The 13,322-nt window shown below is 38.3% G+C and overlaps 1 protein-coding gene across 1 annotated transcript in view; it reads right to left on the minus strand.

Annotated features, from left to right (window-relative positions):
• DTHD1 (death domain containing 1) overlaps positions 1–13,322 on the minus strand; it is a 64,946-nt gene that overhangs the window by 23,848 nt on the left and 27,776 nt on the right. The window contains 1 exon segment of the mRNA XM_007098918.3: positions 7,308–7,552. Within this exon segment, the coding sequence (XP_007098980.3) occupies positions 7,308–7,552 (245 nt within the window).

Genomic DNA, 13,322 nt, shown 5'->3' on the forward strand with positions numbered 1-13,322 from the left:
TTACTTCATGTGGTGAGAAAGCAAGTGTTGAAGCAGTATCATTATTTACTAGAAATCACATGTCATGAGTTCAGTTTTTTTTTTTTTAAAAAGAGGAAGTTCAGACTAGGCAAAACTTGGGTCAACAGATGGCTTACGTAAATATGTAGGGTAGATATGACTAGAAAACTACGGCCCTGACAGCCTCCCACAGAAAACAGCCACCAGACCCAGAGCGCCCCTCTCCTTCAAAGCAAAGCCTCCCAGCAGACAAACAAGAATGAAAGGCAGTCACAACTCAACCTAGCACAAATAACCAAATGGCACAGTTACCTTTGTGACGTGATTTCAGAAGTACATACGCACACACCACTTCCTTCCACCTAAAAAAGAATCTTTGACAGTTTTTTGAAATTGCCCTGTTTCTGCCAAAGCACACATAGACGTGGTGTGAACTGAGTTTCCTTCAATATTTTGTAAAAGAAGAAAGTTGGAAGCACAACTTTAGAAAGACTTAGAGACCAATCCTTACTCTTTTCCTTCATACATTTTCACATGTATTGATTATGTGACCATTTTCGGAAGATTAGATTGAAATGGAATTATCATGAAGATCCTCTTTATCTCTCAAACCTAATCACCTCTCTCTGCTCCTCCCATGAGCATTTGCTACGGAGTCCTTGGTTAAAATCTCATGCCCATGGCAGTCTGGGAACATGTTGTTTCCCTCACCATGGTGCTCTCTTGGCCACACAGGCAGATGAGCTTCCTGTCACTGTTACTCTTTGGCCCAGAAGGGGCTCCACAGTGAGGCCTGTGCTGGCTATCACATCTGTAAGCATATATTACAAATTCTGCCAACCCTCTGATGCTAATTCACTTTCCTTCTCGGCACTTCTCACTTTGCTCTTCGCACTTTGGGTATTGAAAATACAAGCTCTATTTGAAAGTTAATTCAACCAATGTATCTGAGCACCTAACCTATGCCAGGCACTATTCTAGGGCCCTGAGGTGCAGCAATGGACAACAGATAAAGGTCCTTGCCCTCAAGAAGCTCACATTTTAGTGGTGAAGTAAGTGTTCCTATGATAAACATAATCAACAAGGAAATAAATGTTAGGAGGTATCGATGCTTTAGAGGAAAGCAAAACTACAGAGCAAGTTAAAGAGGACCAGGATTGTTGGTTTGTGTGGGTAAGAGTACATTGCAATAAGAAATAGAATCAGAGTAAGCCTCAGAGAGAAGGTGAAATTTGATCGAAGAACTGAAGGAGGTGAGGGTGTTGGCCACGTAGGTATCTGATGGATGGAAGGACATTCCAGGCCAGGGAACCACTAACATAAGGATCTGAAGCAGAAGCATGTGTGGCAAGTTCCAAGAACATCAAGAGGGTGTTGTGGCGAGAGTTGAACAAGTGAAGAGTGGGGGAGAGAAGGTCTTAGCATCAATGGGAGTCAAGTTCAGACACAGTCTTTTACTCTGAGTGAAACCAGGAGCCATTGCAAGGTTTGGAGCAAAGTCAGAAAATGATCTGACTGATGGTTTAGAGGCTCATTCTGCCCTCTGGGTTGACAATAATCTGTGGAGAGGTAAGAGGAAGAGACCGTACCTAAAGGAACACTGTTGTATGTCTGGTCCATGGGGTACAAAAGTGTTTGTTGAATGAATTAATCTATGCATGAATGGAATTTGGAGGCTAAAGGATGAGACAGAGTCCTTCACAAGCATGAAGTAATGGGTCCTATGTTTTCACATCTTTGGGAATCAGGCAGTACATTAAGATCACAGATTATAATTATGTGTATGTGAATGTGTATGTTTATATACATACATCTAAATAGTTACTACTTATCTTCTGTGTGAAAAGCACTTTTAATTTTGACAAATGCCTTCATGTAATTTATGCTACATGTACAAATGTGTGCATAATGTAGTGTTCATTAATGCCAAGCTCCATATAATAGGGATATTTTCATTTCCTGAAAAAGAGGGTATTCTACTACTGTGAAGCTGAGGTCAATTTTTTTTTTTTTTAATTATGAACTTTTTGGAAGAAATCTGTCCTCACAGACTAAAGGTCTGGTTTCAATTCCCATTTGGGTATATTACTTTGAAAAGAGAGAAAAGCTTGTATAGCCACAGATTTTTTTCTGAACCCAAGAAACTTCTAGTAAAGATTTAAGCATGTAAAAGGACCAAAAGGGTGAATCTGGATAGCCCTATACAAACCCATCTGGAAGAAAAAGGAAGGACCAAAGGCTATGAGCAGTAGATTCATATATGAAGATCAGCGGAGTAAAATGTACTATGTTTAAGCAAGCCAGGGACGCCTGGGTGGTTCAGTCTGTTGAGGGCCAGACTCTTGATTTCGACTCAGGTCGTGATCTTGAGGTTGTGCAATCAAGCCCAGCAACAGGCTCGCACTGAGCGTGGAGCCTACTTGGGATTCTCTCTCTCTACCTCTCCCTCTGCCCCTCCCCTGCTCTCTTTCCCTCTCTCAAAATAAATAAATAAACATCTTTTTTAAATGTCCATACAGTTTCAAGATCCACAGTGTCAAAACTGGTCAGTCTTAAGATTTGAAGAAATCGTCTCATCCCTCTAATTATTCACAAACATTTATCAAGCATGTACTGTATGCCTGACACTGGCAATGCAAATTGAAAGAAAATTAGCTCTTGGGCAAGATGAAAATGTTTTACACTTTTAGTTTATAAAATACAAATATGCATACTCTGTATCTGTGATATTAAAATTTAGTGGGGAGGGTTGATTAGAGGAAAAGATGTCCAGAGAGACTCTTTAGGAGGGCAAAAACAAACAAAAAGACCGAGAGATATATATCTACTGAGAAACAAGTGATGATAATACAATATGGTAACTGCAGCAATAGGGGAGGTACAGGCGTTGTGGAAACCAAGCACATCAAAGTCGATATGAAAGGGGAAATCAAGGAAGGCTTCCTGGGAGAAGTCACACCTCAACAGAGCTGTAAAGGATGACCAGTAGGATTTGTTCAGGCAAGCAGAATCAAGGCAGAGGAAGAACTTGTGCAAAAGACCTAGACAATCACTCACACAGACTTTTACTGAGCAAAATCCATATAAAACCTTAAATTGTATGGCTTGGCTAATTTGGCCAGTTGATTCATGAAATCAGAGAAAATACCAAAAACTGAGAGCTGAATTTGTATCACATTTTGGACTTCAAGTCTGTCCTCCCTTACATAAGGGGCTTTCTTTCCATTGTTTGCCACTATCACAGTGAGGCCTTCACCACCTCCTGCCAGAAAATTCTAAGCCTCCTTATTTGTCTCCCGCCGATCTCCCTATAGCAGCTGAACAACATAGTGACCTTAGGAGGTAATGTGTTAAGTGGAGCTACCTGGAGAAGGCCCCCAGTGTCTCCTTCCTCTCTTGCTCTGCTCCCAAATCTTCGTGTTGATCCAAATCAACTCCTTGGCCCACCAGCTAAGTGTTTATAAATGAGGCTGTGAACCACTGGACAAGAGAATTGGAGTATTAAGTCCATAGTTCTTAAAATCTAATTTTAATTCTAATTTTTAGAACCTAACAAATGGTACAGACCTTTCCTCTTTGATCCAGTCACAAATATTTAAAGTTCCTATGATGTGCCAGGCACTGTTCTAGTCACCCACGGTACAGCCAGAACAAGGAGACAAGGTCTTTCACTCGCGGAGCTTGCTTTCTCAAGGAGCAAAGGCCAATGGAAAGTTCACGAACAAATACATGACTCTATTACTTTCAATTAATAGTAAGTGTTATGAAGTAAATTTTAAAGGGCTAATGGGTTAAAGAGTGGCTTTAGGTAAGGAGATGGGGGGGATAATTATAGGAGGTGATTTATGAGCTGAACCTGAATGATAAAGAACCAGCTACTCGACTGAGGGAAGAGAGCCCTAAGCATAGTGAACAAGTACAAAGGCCCTAAGACAGAAGTGAAAATGCACAGAGGAAAAACTGATGGTGGGTACACACCTATATAGATACACTGTTCTTAAATATAATTTTAAGTATAAATGGTTTAGTAGACTCTGCTACCCTGCAAGTGCCTCCCAGGAACCCCAGAATCTCCCCCAAACCAGCAAGTAAAGAGTTAATGTCTCTATAACCCAGCACCTCTGTTGATATGGCTACTTTCAATGTAGCCAGAATCCATGCCATATCAGTTTTTAATTTTAATATCACCTTTAAACTAAGGCATAATACACATAAAATTATTGTACAACTTCAGGGGTGAACATGGAAGTCCTAAAATCCATCTTATATCCGGGAGGTTATCTAAATCCTAGTTTTATCTGCTCAAGAGACAAGAGCAGACAGTGGTTGCACCTGTGGGAAGCAGATGTTGTGGGTTTGAATCCTAGCTCAGACACTTCCTTAGCTATGGGACCAGGGGCAAGTTGACTAAAATTTCTATGCCTCAGTTTCCTATAAAATGAGAACAGTGGTAAAGCCTCATGTGTGAATTTAATAATATAGGGCATGTAAAGCACTTGAAAGACTTTTGGGACATTATGCATTATTATAATGGTTATTACATGAATTATGAATTCATGCTAAGCTACGCCTACCACCCGCCCGAAGTCCAACTCATTCCATTCCATCATCATAACATATTTTTTCTTCCTTTCCATTGGCTAAATTTCTACCAACTTACAAAGCTCAGATAACATGCCATAACCACCATGAATTTCCTATTGGTACCAGCTTCCGGAAAAGCTATTTTCCTCGTCTGAACAACTATTAGTACACTGTTTTTCCCATTAGTCTAATCATTTACTATCTTACAAGGTGATTTTATATACAGCTGACCCTAGAAGAACGCAGGTTTGAAATGCTTGGGTCAACTTATACACTGATTTTTATTTATAAATACATCACATTACTGCAAATGCATTTTCCTTATGATTTTCTTTTTTTGCCAAAGGGAAAAAAATAAGATATAATAAAATAAAGCTACAAAGATCTAAACCACAAATACTAGTTGACTTGTCCTTTACAGCAATTTTACTTTTCTTCCAAACATGCATATTAGTGAAATTAAGTTAAAATCGAGTTATATCTACAGAAAGATAATTTTCTATCAAGAAGCAGATTTCTGAAAAATGCTGAGAAAATAACATCTAGAAAGAGTGAAAATTACTATGAAATGGAAAACAGATTCTTAGAGTAGCTTTAGGATTAACACAACTGGAAATATACAACAGAATGAAGTTGTCAGGCTTGAAATAGCACCTTGGCTATTTAATCCCACACCCCCACGTCGTGCCCCACCCCCCTCCCAGACTTTGGTCTCAATCACGGATATGACTCTAAACAGAAAAGTAAATTATTTGAATAGTCTGGGACGTGGCCCACAACTACGCTTTACAACTCTCATTAGAGGGTCTAACTCCCGTTTTCTAGTATATTCAAGTCACAAAATTCATTCCAATCTGGATAATCTTAAACAGGCTCCCTTCTGTCTCAGTTTTATTTTAAAAGTTGATAATAGGGTAAAAATATTAAACTGCACCTACTTCTGCTGATTTGTATATAAGAGGGAGCTATGATTTCCCACCTACTAAAATATAGTATTTGGATATATCCGTTATGATTTTCTTAATAATGTTCTTTTCTCATTTATTGTAAGAATACAGTATATTAAACATGTAATATACAACATGGGTCAATCAACTGTTTATGTCATCAGTAAGGCTTCCAATCAACTATTGGAGAATAATAGTTAAGTTTTGGGAGAGTCAAAGTTATACTCAGATTTTTGATTATGCAGGGGTTGGTGCCCTTAACCTCGAAGTTGTTCAAGGGTCAACTGTACAGATTTTACATACTTTGCTGGATTGTAAATCATTTAGAGCAATACTGTGCCATAAAAATATAGTTTGACAAAGACAAGCAATTTGAAAGGTTCTAGTTAGCCACATAAAAAAATGTTTTTTAAATGGGTGAAATTAACTTTATGGAGTAAGTAATAATATGTTTTATTATATTATTTATATCTATATTTTATTATTATGTATTTTGTTTCACTCCATAACCAAATATTATAATTTCTACAAAATCAACATAAACAAATGATTAATGAGTTATTTTATATTTTTTGTACTGCGTCTTTGAAATCTGGTCTGTACTTTATACTTACAGTACTTCTCAGTTTGGACTAGCCATATTTCAAGTGCCCCACACATGACACATATGGTTAGTGGCTATCGTTTAGGACAACACAGTTTTAGGGCATGTATTATTCTCTATATCTCTGTATTTTTCATAATGCCTAGCATAATACATTCCCTATTTCAGGAGTTCAATTAATATCTGTCAAATTCATTAATTATTGATTAACTTAAAATCAGTACCATATCTAATGGCATGACACACATTTCTACTATTCATAATGTAAAAAGTAAAACCACGAAAACGTAATTTTAGCATCTTTAAAGAATACATTTACTCTTTGAAGTGATAAAGTGAGTTTTTCAATTATATTTCTCATTAAGAATATAGTTTGGAAGGACTAAATCCTGGATCATAGAAGAAAATAGTATATACAGCAATAAGATTATTTGTTTGACCTATTAGGAGAAACAATTCAATCCTACTTTCCTGAAAAGAATAAGAATTTTAGGTAAGAGTAATTCACTCTTAAAACAAGTGTACAGGATTTTATAAGCCTGGATGAAAATATTTTGATGTTGTTTTCCCATTCCCCACATGACATTTCCTAAAAGTGTTGTGTTGTTAAATGTAGTCTGTGTTTTCATAAGTTCTTTCCCAGTTATTCTTATGCAGTTACAGAAAATGAATGACATTATTTCTATAATCATTAAGAACATGTTGTCAAGACCGCATCAACTTGACTTGTTGCTATTAGAAAGTTGAGGTGCACCTGGGTAGATCCTGGAGCGCCTGGGTGGCTCAGTCAGTTAAGCATCTGACTTTGGCTCAGGTCATGATCTCACAGTTCATGGGTCCAGTCCCACGTCAGGCTGCTCAGAGCCTGGAGCCTGCTTCGAATTCTGGGTCTCCCTCTCTCTCTGCCCCTCCCCTGCTGGTACTCTATCTCTCTCTGTCTCTCAAAAAATAAATAAACGCTAAAAAAAAAATTTTAAAGAAAGCTGATATGAAAGGAAGTGAAAATCCTGAAGTGTATTCCACCACTCTAAAATTATATACCCACTCCTTCCTTATCTTTATTCCTGCCTTCCCTTTTCACCTTGCGTATCCATGTGCCTGAAGTATAGATTGTGGTGGAGAATCATGAAGAGTTAACAAAATATGGTAATTAGAGAAGTAAAATAACTTACCTTTGGCAACTTCAATGGCAATTTGCAAATTGGCAACTGACAAAGGTTTTCATCCAGTATAGGAGATTGATCCAAGTTGTGGACTATCTTTTCTTTAGGTACTTTATAAACTACAATGGTGCCCTTATAATGAGGGCAGCTATAGTTTCCAAATTCATCCACCTCTTTGATTTGGAGTTCCAGCCTGGGTTTTCTTTGTAAATGAAAAATAAGCTTGTAATCTTTTCCATAATCCTTTCCATTGCCTAAAAAGAAGTGAAATGCATTTGTTGCTACTAAGATATACCACTTTGCCTTATTTAAATTTTTAAAATCCAAACTCTTACTCCATTTTTAATACAATTTAAGCTTTTTTGGTATCACTGACTCTTGCCAAAATATTAGCAGCAGTAGACTGAAACTGTAGATTACTAAAAAGACTTCTTTTTTTTTTTTTATGTGTTTATTTATTTTTGAGAGAGAGCCTGCGTGGGGGAGGGGCAGAGAGAGAGAGGGAGACAGAGAATCCCAAGCAGGCTCTGTGCTGTCAGCAGAGCTCGACACGAGGCTGAAACTCAAGAACCTATGAGATATGACCTGAGCCAAAATCAAGAGTCGGATGTTTAACTGACTGAGCCACCCAGGTACCCCAGAGATTTCTTATCTGTAATTGGACCAGGTGTTCTCTGGCTGCTTCTAGACCTAATAATCTTTAATTTTCTCTTTCCATTCCATTTTACTCTAACAAAAAAGTATTGAAAATATTCCGTTCTTTCTGGGGTTAGAAAATTACATTTATCTTTCAGTAATTGTCTTTTGTCTCTCCCCTAACTATTCATAGCATACTGTACCCTATCATGACCTCACAATAGGCATTCTAGACATGTGGTAGCCACTAGCAGCATGTGGCTTTTAAAATTAATGGTGAAATTAATTAAAATTAAATAAATTGGAAATTTACTCCTCAGTCACTCTAGCCACATTTCAAATATTTCATAGCAACATATGTCTATTTCATAACAACATATGCACTTATGGACAGTGCAGATACAAAACATGTCCAGGATCACAGAAGTAGAGATGTTCTAGGGGCACCTGAGTGGCTCAGTGGCTTAAGAGTCCAAGTCTTGATTTCAGCTCAGGTCATAATTTCACGGTTTAAGTTCATGAGATCGAGCCCTGCGTTGGGTCCACACTGACACTGAGGATCCTGCTTGGGGTTCTCTCTCTTCCTCTCTCTCTCTCTCTCTCTCTCTCTGCCCCTCCACCACTTGTGCTCACTCCCTCTCTCGATAAATAAATAAATGGAAAGAAAAATAGAGGTGTTCTAGCTAAACTTCAAAATGAAATAGCTACTAGATTCATGTTACTGAAATTTTTATTGAAACCTGATTAATTCCCCAAAATAAGGGTATATCTTCTCAACTGCTCGCTGAAAATACAAGAGCTCTAGTGAAGATAACCTTTCACTCATGGGGTTTTACCATGACAGTTTTACCTTGCCATTCCAATAGCGATGCCATTTTCCCTAAGACATGTCGCATTACCCTTAGCAAAATTTAAATGTAAGCTACATTGTAGCAGTCAAGATAAGACTGTTTCAAATGTTGAGATCCAGATCCAGCTCCAGCCCCAGCTACTTATCTACATTGTAATATTTATCTGGTTCTTTCCCATCTCTGAACTTATTGGAGGCTTAACTTATCTTTAAACCAAGATAAATAAAACTTACCTTCTGGGATTGTTCTGAGAATGAAAAGAAATAACATGGATAAAATGACTGGCACAAGGCGTAGCACATAATAAGTGCTCAGCAAATGATAGTAATAATAGCAAATGATAAGAAAGAAGCAGGACCCTTCAACTGTTTTTGAATTTGTATGGTAAAAACAAAAAAACAAAAAACACATTTTTTTCAAATATATCAATGTGAAGCTTTTATATCTAAGTTGCAGCTTCCTCCTACACCTAGAAGCCTGAACATTGACGACCCAGAGCTCTTTCTCGTGAAAAGCTTTCCCACTTTGAGAAAACCTTCCCAATGAAATCAGAGTTCAATAAGGGATGTAGATGACACCAATATTTTTCTCCATGTTGGACTGCTAGAGGTCATTTTGGTGAATCTCTAAAGCACACAGTTAAATCTAGAATTTGAATAACTCCAGGTTAGGAAAGGTGCTAGAGTATGTCTCTGCAAAAGTTTGTATTTAAGAGACAACCTGGCTACTTGAACAGAATGATCCCTAGGACGTCCTAGGAAAGGAATGACAAGCCATGGCTTGCCTTCTTGAATGTTTCCTGCTGGTTAAAAAAAAAAAAAAAAAAAAAAAAGATAAATGTTTGAAGTCACCAAAATGTCATCTAGTAAATTAGATAAATTAGAATTTTTAGATCACTAGAATAACACCTGGCAAACTTCGCCATGCTACTGGAGTTGCTACTTTGGTCCCAATAGAATACAACTTAATAAATCTCTTCTGTCCTTTGAAAGATACTCCCTGCCGTGTACACAATTATTCATGAAGAATATTTATATGCAGGATATAAAGACTGAAGGTGACGCAGAGCTACATTGATTCAATTTAGATCTTAAATTTATCTGCCTCTCACTGCCAGTTAATTTTTTAAACTAAAGATCTGTAATGTAAATATGAAATGAAGATGAAAGTGTTGAGGATTTACAGTAATAAATAGCATGATTTTAGTGTTATAAATAGAAACCTTACATGTTTTTAAGTTGGAATTTCATTGTTGCCAAGACATAGCACTATATTTTGAATACCCCTGTCACAGTGGGCGGGGGGTAGGGGGGGACAAGCAGCACAAAGAAATTGCACTATTCTTTTTTTTTTTAAGTTTATTTATTTTGAGAGAGAGAAAGACAGAGACAGAGACAGAGAGCGCATAGCAGGTGAGGGGCAGAGAGAAATAGACAGAAACCCAAGCAGGATCCATGCTGTCAGTGGAGAAGCCCAACACGGGGCTCAAATTCATAAAACATGAGATCATGACGTGAGCAGAGATCAAGGGTTGGACACTTAACTGACTGAGCCACCCAGGCACCCCGAAATTGCACTATTCTACTTTTTTTTTCCCTCCCACATTGGCATATTTAGAGGAGAAGTAAAAACAAAATCCATTTACTGCATTCCAAAATTATGAAATCAACCATTAGCTGACCTTTTGAGAACCTCTTTCTCCTCAGTATTATGTATACAGTTCCTAGAAGAACTTGGAACAGTAGCTGTTCAATAAATATTTGTCATATGAAGAAATACAAAACTTATTTATATTTTATGAGCTACTAGGCATACCTCATAGAGATATCTTTTGTTCTCAATGAGGGGAATTGGAATATTTTTCAAAGATGACATAGAAAGTAAAAATGTAGAGATATATGTTTTTGCTTAGAAACATCAGATGAGTAAGTGATAAGTGAAAGGTAGCAAAATGGGGAACCAAATGAATCTTACAAGAACCATTGATTCAGGGCATTTCTGTATTCTAACACCTCTCTACCACCTCTACCCCTAAGCCACCATCATTCCTTGCTTGCTTTTTACAATGGCTCATTAACTTGTCTCCCCAATCCTTCCTTTGCCTCTGAGATTATAACTGTTTGAAAATCTGTTCTATGAGCTGACTCAGATCATGTGACTCTTCTATTAACAAGATGGCTGCCCATTTCACTCAGAATAAAAGGCAAACTCGTTGCCTTCAAGGAATGATCAGTACTCATCTCCTCTCCTACACATTTGCTCTTACACCCTGTCTACCACCCATTTCAGCCTTCTTGCTGTTCCTCACACATGTCAGGTAGGCGTCTGCCGCTGCTAAGTAGCACTTGTACTCCCTCTGCCTGGGACAGACTCCCCTGCTATAGGATTATGGCTTCCTTTCTCACCTTCTTCAAGTCTCTGTCCAAATGTCACTTTCTCAAAGATGGCTTCCTTCATGAGTCTATTGAAAATTGCAATTCTGCCACTCTCTGTGAGACTCTTGATGTCCTTTCCTTCCTTTATTCTTCTATAAGGCACTTTTTCTCCCACCACACTGCACATTTTATTTACTTATTTGCTCCTCTGTCTCTCCCTAGTAGAATATAATGCACACAAGGGTAAGGAATTTTCATTGAATGAATAAAAGGGTGGTTATCCCAACATCCTACACATTTCTGGGAAAGTCACTTCTCTGGGCTAAAGGGCATTCAGGGCCACTTTGACACACACAAACCTCTTCAGGGCATTAGTAGATGTTACAGGTCATGCTAAAGTGTCATTATATAAAATTTTCTGTTTATTTCCCAGCACTCTCTGGATTCTGTGAGCACTGGGGGGTATAGGTGACTTGTAGTGGAAAGTTTAAGTCTGAATTAACAGCTCTAACCTGGAGAATGAAGGCATACTCTAGCTTATGTTCAGAAGAATACCAAAGGCTGATGTAAAAAGCAAGCGGGACACCTATCTTAGTTTTTCGTAGAAGTAAAGTAAATGGTGCATGACCTCACTCAAAAGAATTATATGTATTCTATATAAATAAATATAAAATGTTTAACATTTCTCAAAGGGCAGATGTCTGGATCCATTAATTAAAATTTTAAATATTTTTAATACTTTTAAATTTTTAAATAACTTTAATCTTTCCCAATTTTTTGTCTTCATTCTTCCAACAAATACTTCTAGCTGTCAGGTACCACACTAGGTGCTGGGAATTGCTAGGTACCACACTAGGTGCTGGGAATGGAATAGTGACCACTAACAGGACAAGACCTGTTCTCATGGGACAATAGTCAGAGAAACTGACACCCATCAAACAATTAAATGAATAAAGACTGTATCTATGGTCATGTCCACAAAAGAGTAAGATAAGAACTGACATAATCAGAAAAGATGGGGAACACTTTTCTAAACATGATCATCAAGGTGAGATATGAAAGTACAGTAAGAGATAACTGGAGGTGGGCGGGGTAGATGGGTGGGGTGGAGAACCCTCCAGGCAGGCATTATCTGATTGAATGCCTTTTTGAGATTCACACCAGGCTCTAATGAAAGGATGAGGTGTCCATTTTTTCCTGAGCATCTTGCTCCCCTTAGATGGAGAAAAATCCAGTGAGGCCGCAGATCCGAGCATAGGTCTCTAGGAAAGGCAAAGCAGAAACAAACCTGGCATCGTGCCTGATTCATTTCCCTTGAGTGAAGATGAGTCCTTCCCCATTCCTTACATGGAGGAATTTGCACACAGGCTGGCTAACCTCAAGAACTCTTACCCTCAGTACCACTGCCTGTGAGAAGCATAGCAACTCACTCCTGTTTATGGCACTAGGTAAACACAGCTGCTGTCCTAAATATTACAGGAAAGTCATTGGCATCTTTAGTTTGGGTGGGACACTTCCAGTTTTTTACTGTCTCCTAGAGAGATTGTTCCAGGGTGGACACTGTGGTTTCTGCTTCAGAAGCCCAGTACTTTCCTTCCTTCATCTCTTCACCCTTCTCTTTCCCTTTTTCTGATACCCTCGTTACTCACTCACTAAGTCCTGCCAGCTGACTCAGACGGCTGGGACTCCGCATGCGCAAGTGAAAGAGACAGTTCACGTTGGGACACTTTGGGTCTCGTTTCTGAGATACAGAAAAAGGGCAGCCTCAGCTTCAAGCTGCATCATTTTTGTGACAACAAAGAGCCAACAGAGCTTGGATTAACTTCCAGAATCAGAGAGAAAATAGGCACCATTAAAAATCAATGAGATCTGTGTCGATTTATAAGTGAACAGAGAATATTACTTCAAGTCAATTCTACTGCAAGATTCCTGGGCCGGAAATCCCCATGAACCCCAAGCCTGAATTCTCCCCTACACTTCACCTTTACATACATTACCTGTTAGATTCTATTCCATCCCAAGGAAATAAGTTACAGAGAAGCAGTTGAATTAAAAAAAAAAAAAAAAAAATGGGGGGGGATGGCAACTTCTCGAAAAATCTTTTTCTTTCTTCTCTCACACAGCTGTTTTCTCTCTGTGTTCTCCTTTTTTCTTCCTCTTCT

The sequence above is a fragment of the Panthera tigris genome, chromosome B1 (assembly GCF_018350195.1).
Source record: "Panthera tigris isolate Pti1 chromosome B1, P.tigris_Pti1_mat1.1, whole genome shotgun sequence".
Taxonomy (NCBI): Eukaryota; Metazoa; Chordata; class Mammalia; order Carnivora; family Felidae; genus Panthera; species Panthera tigris.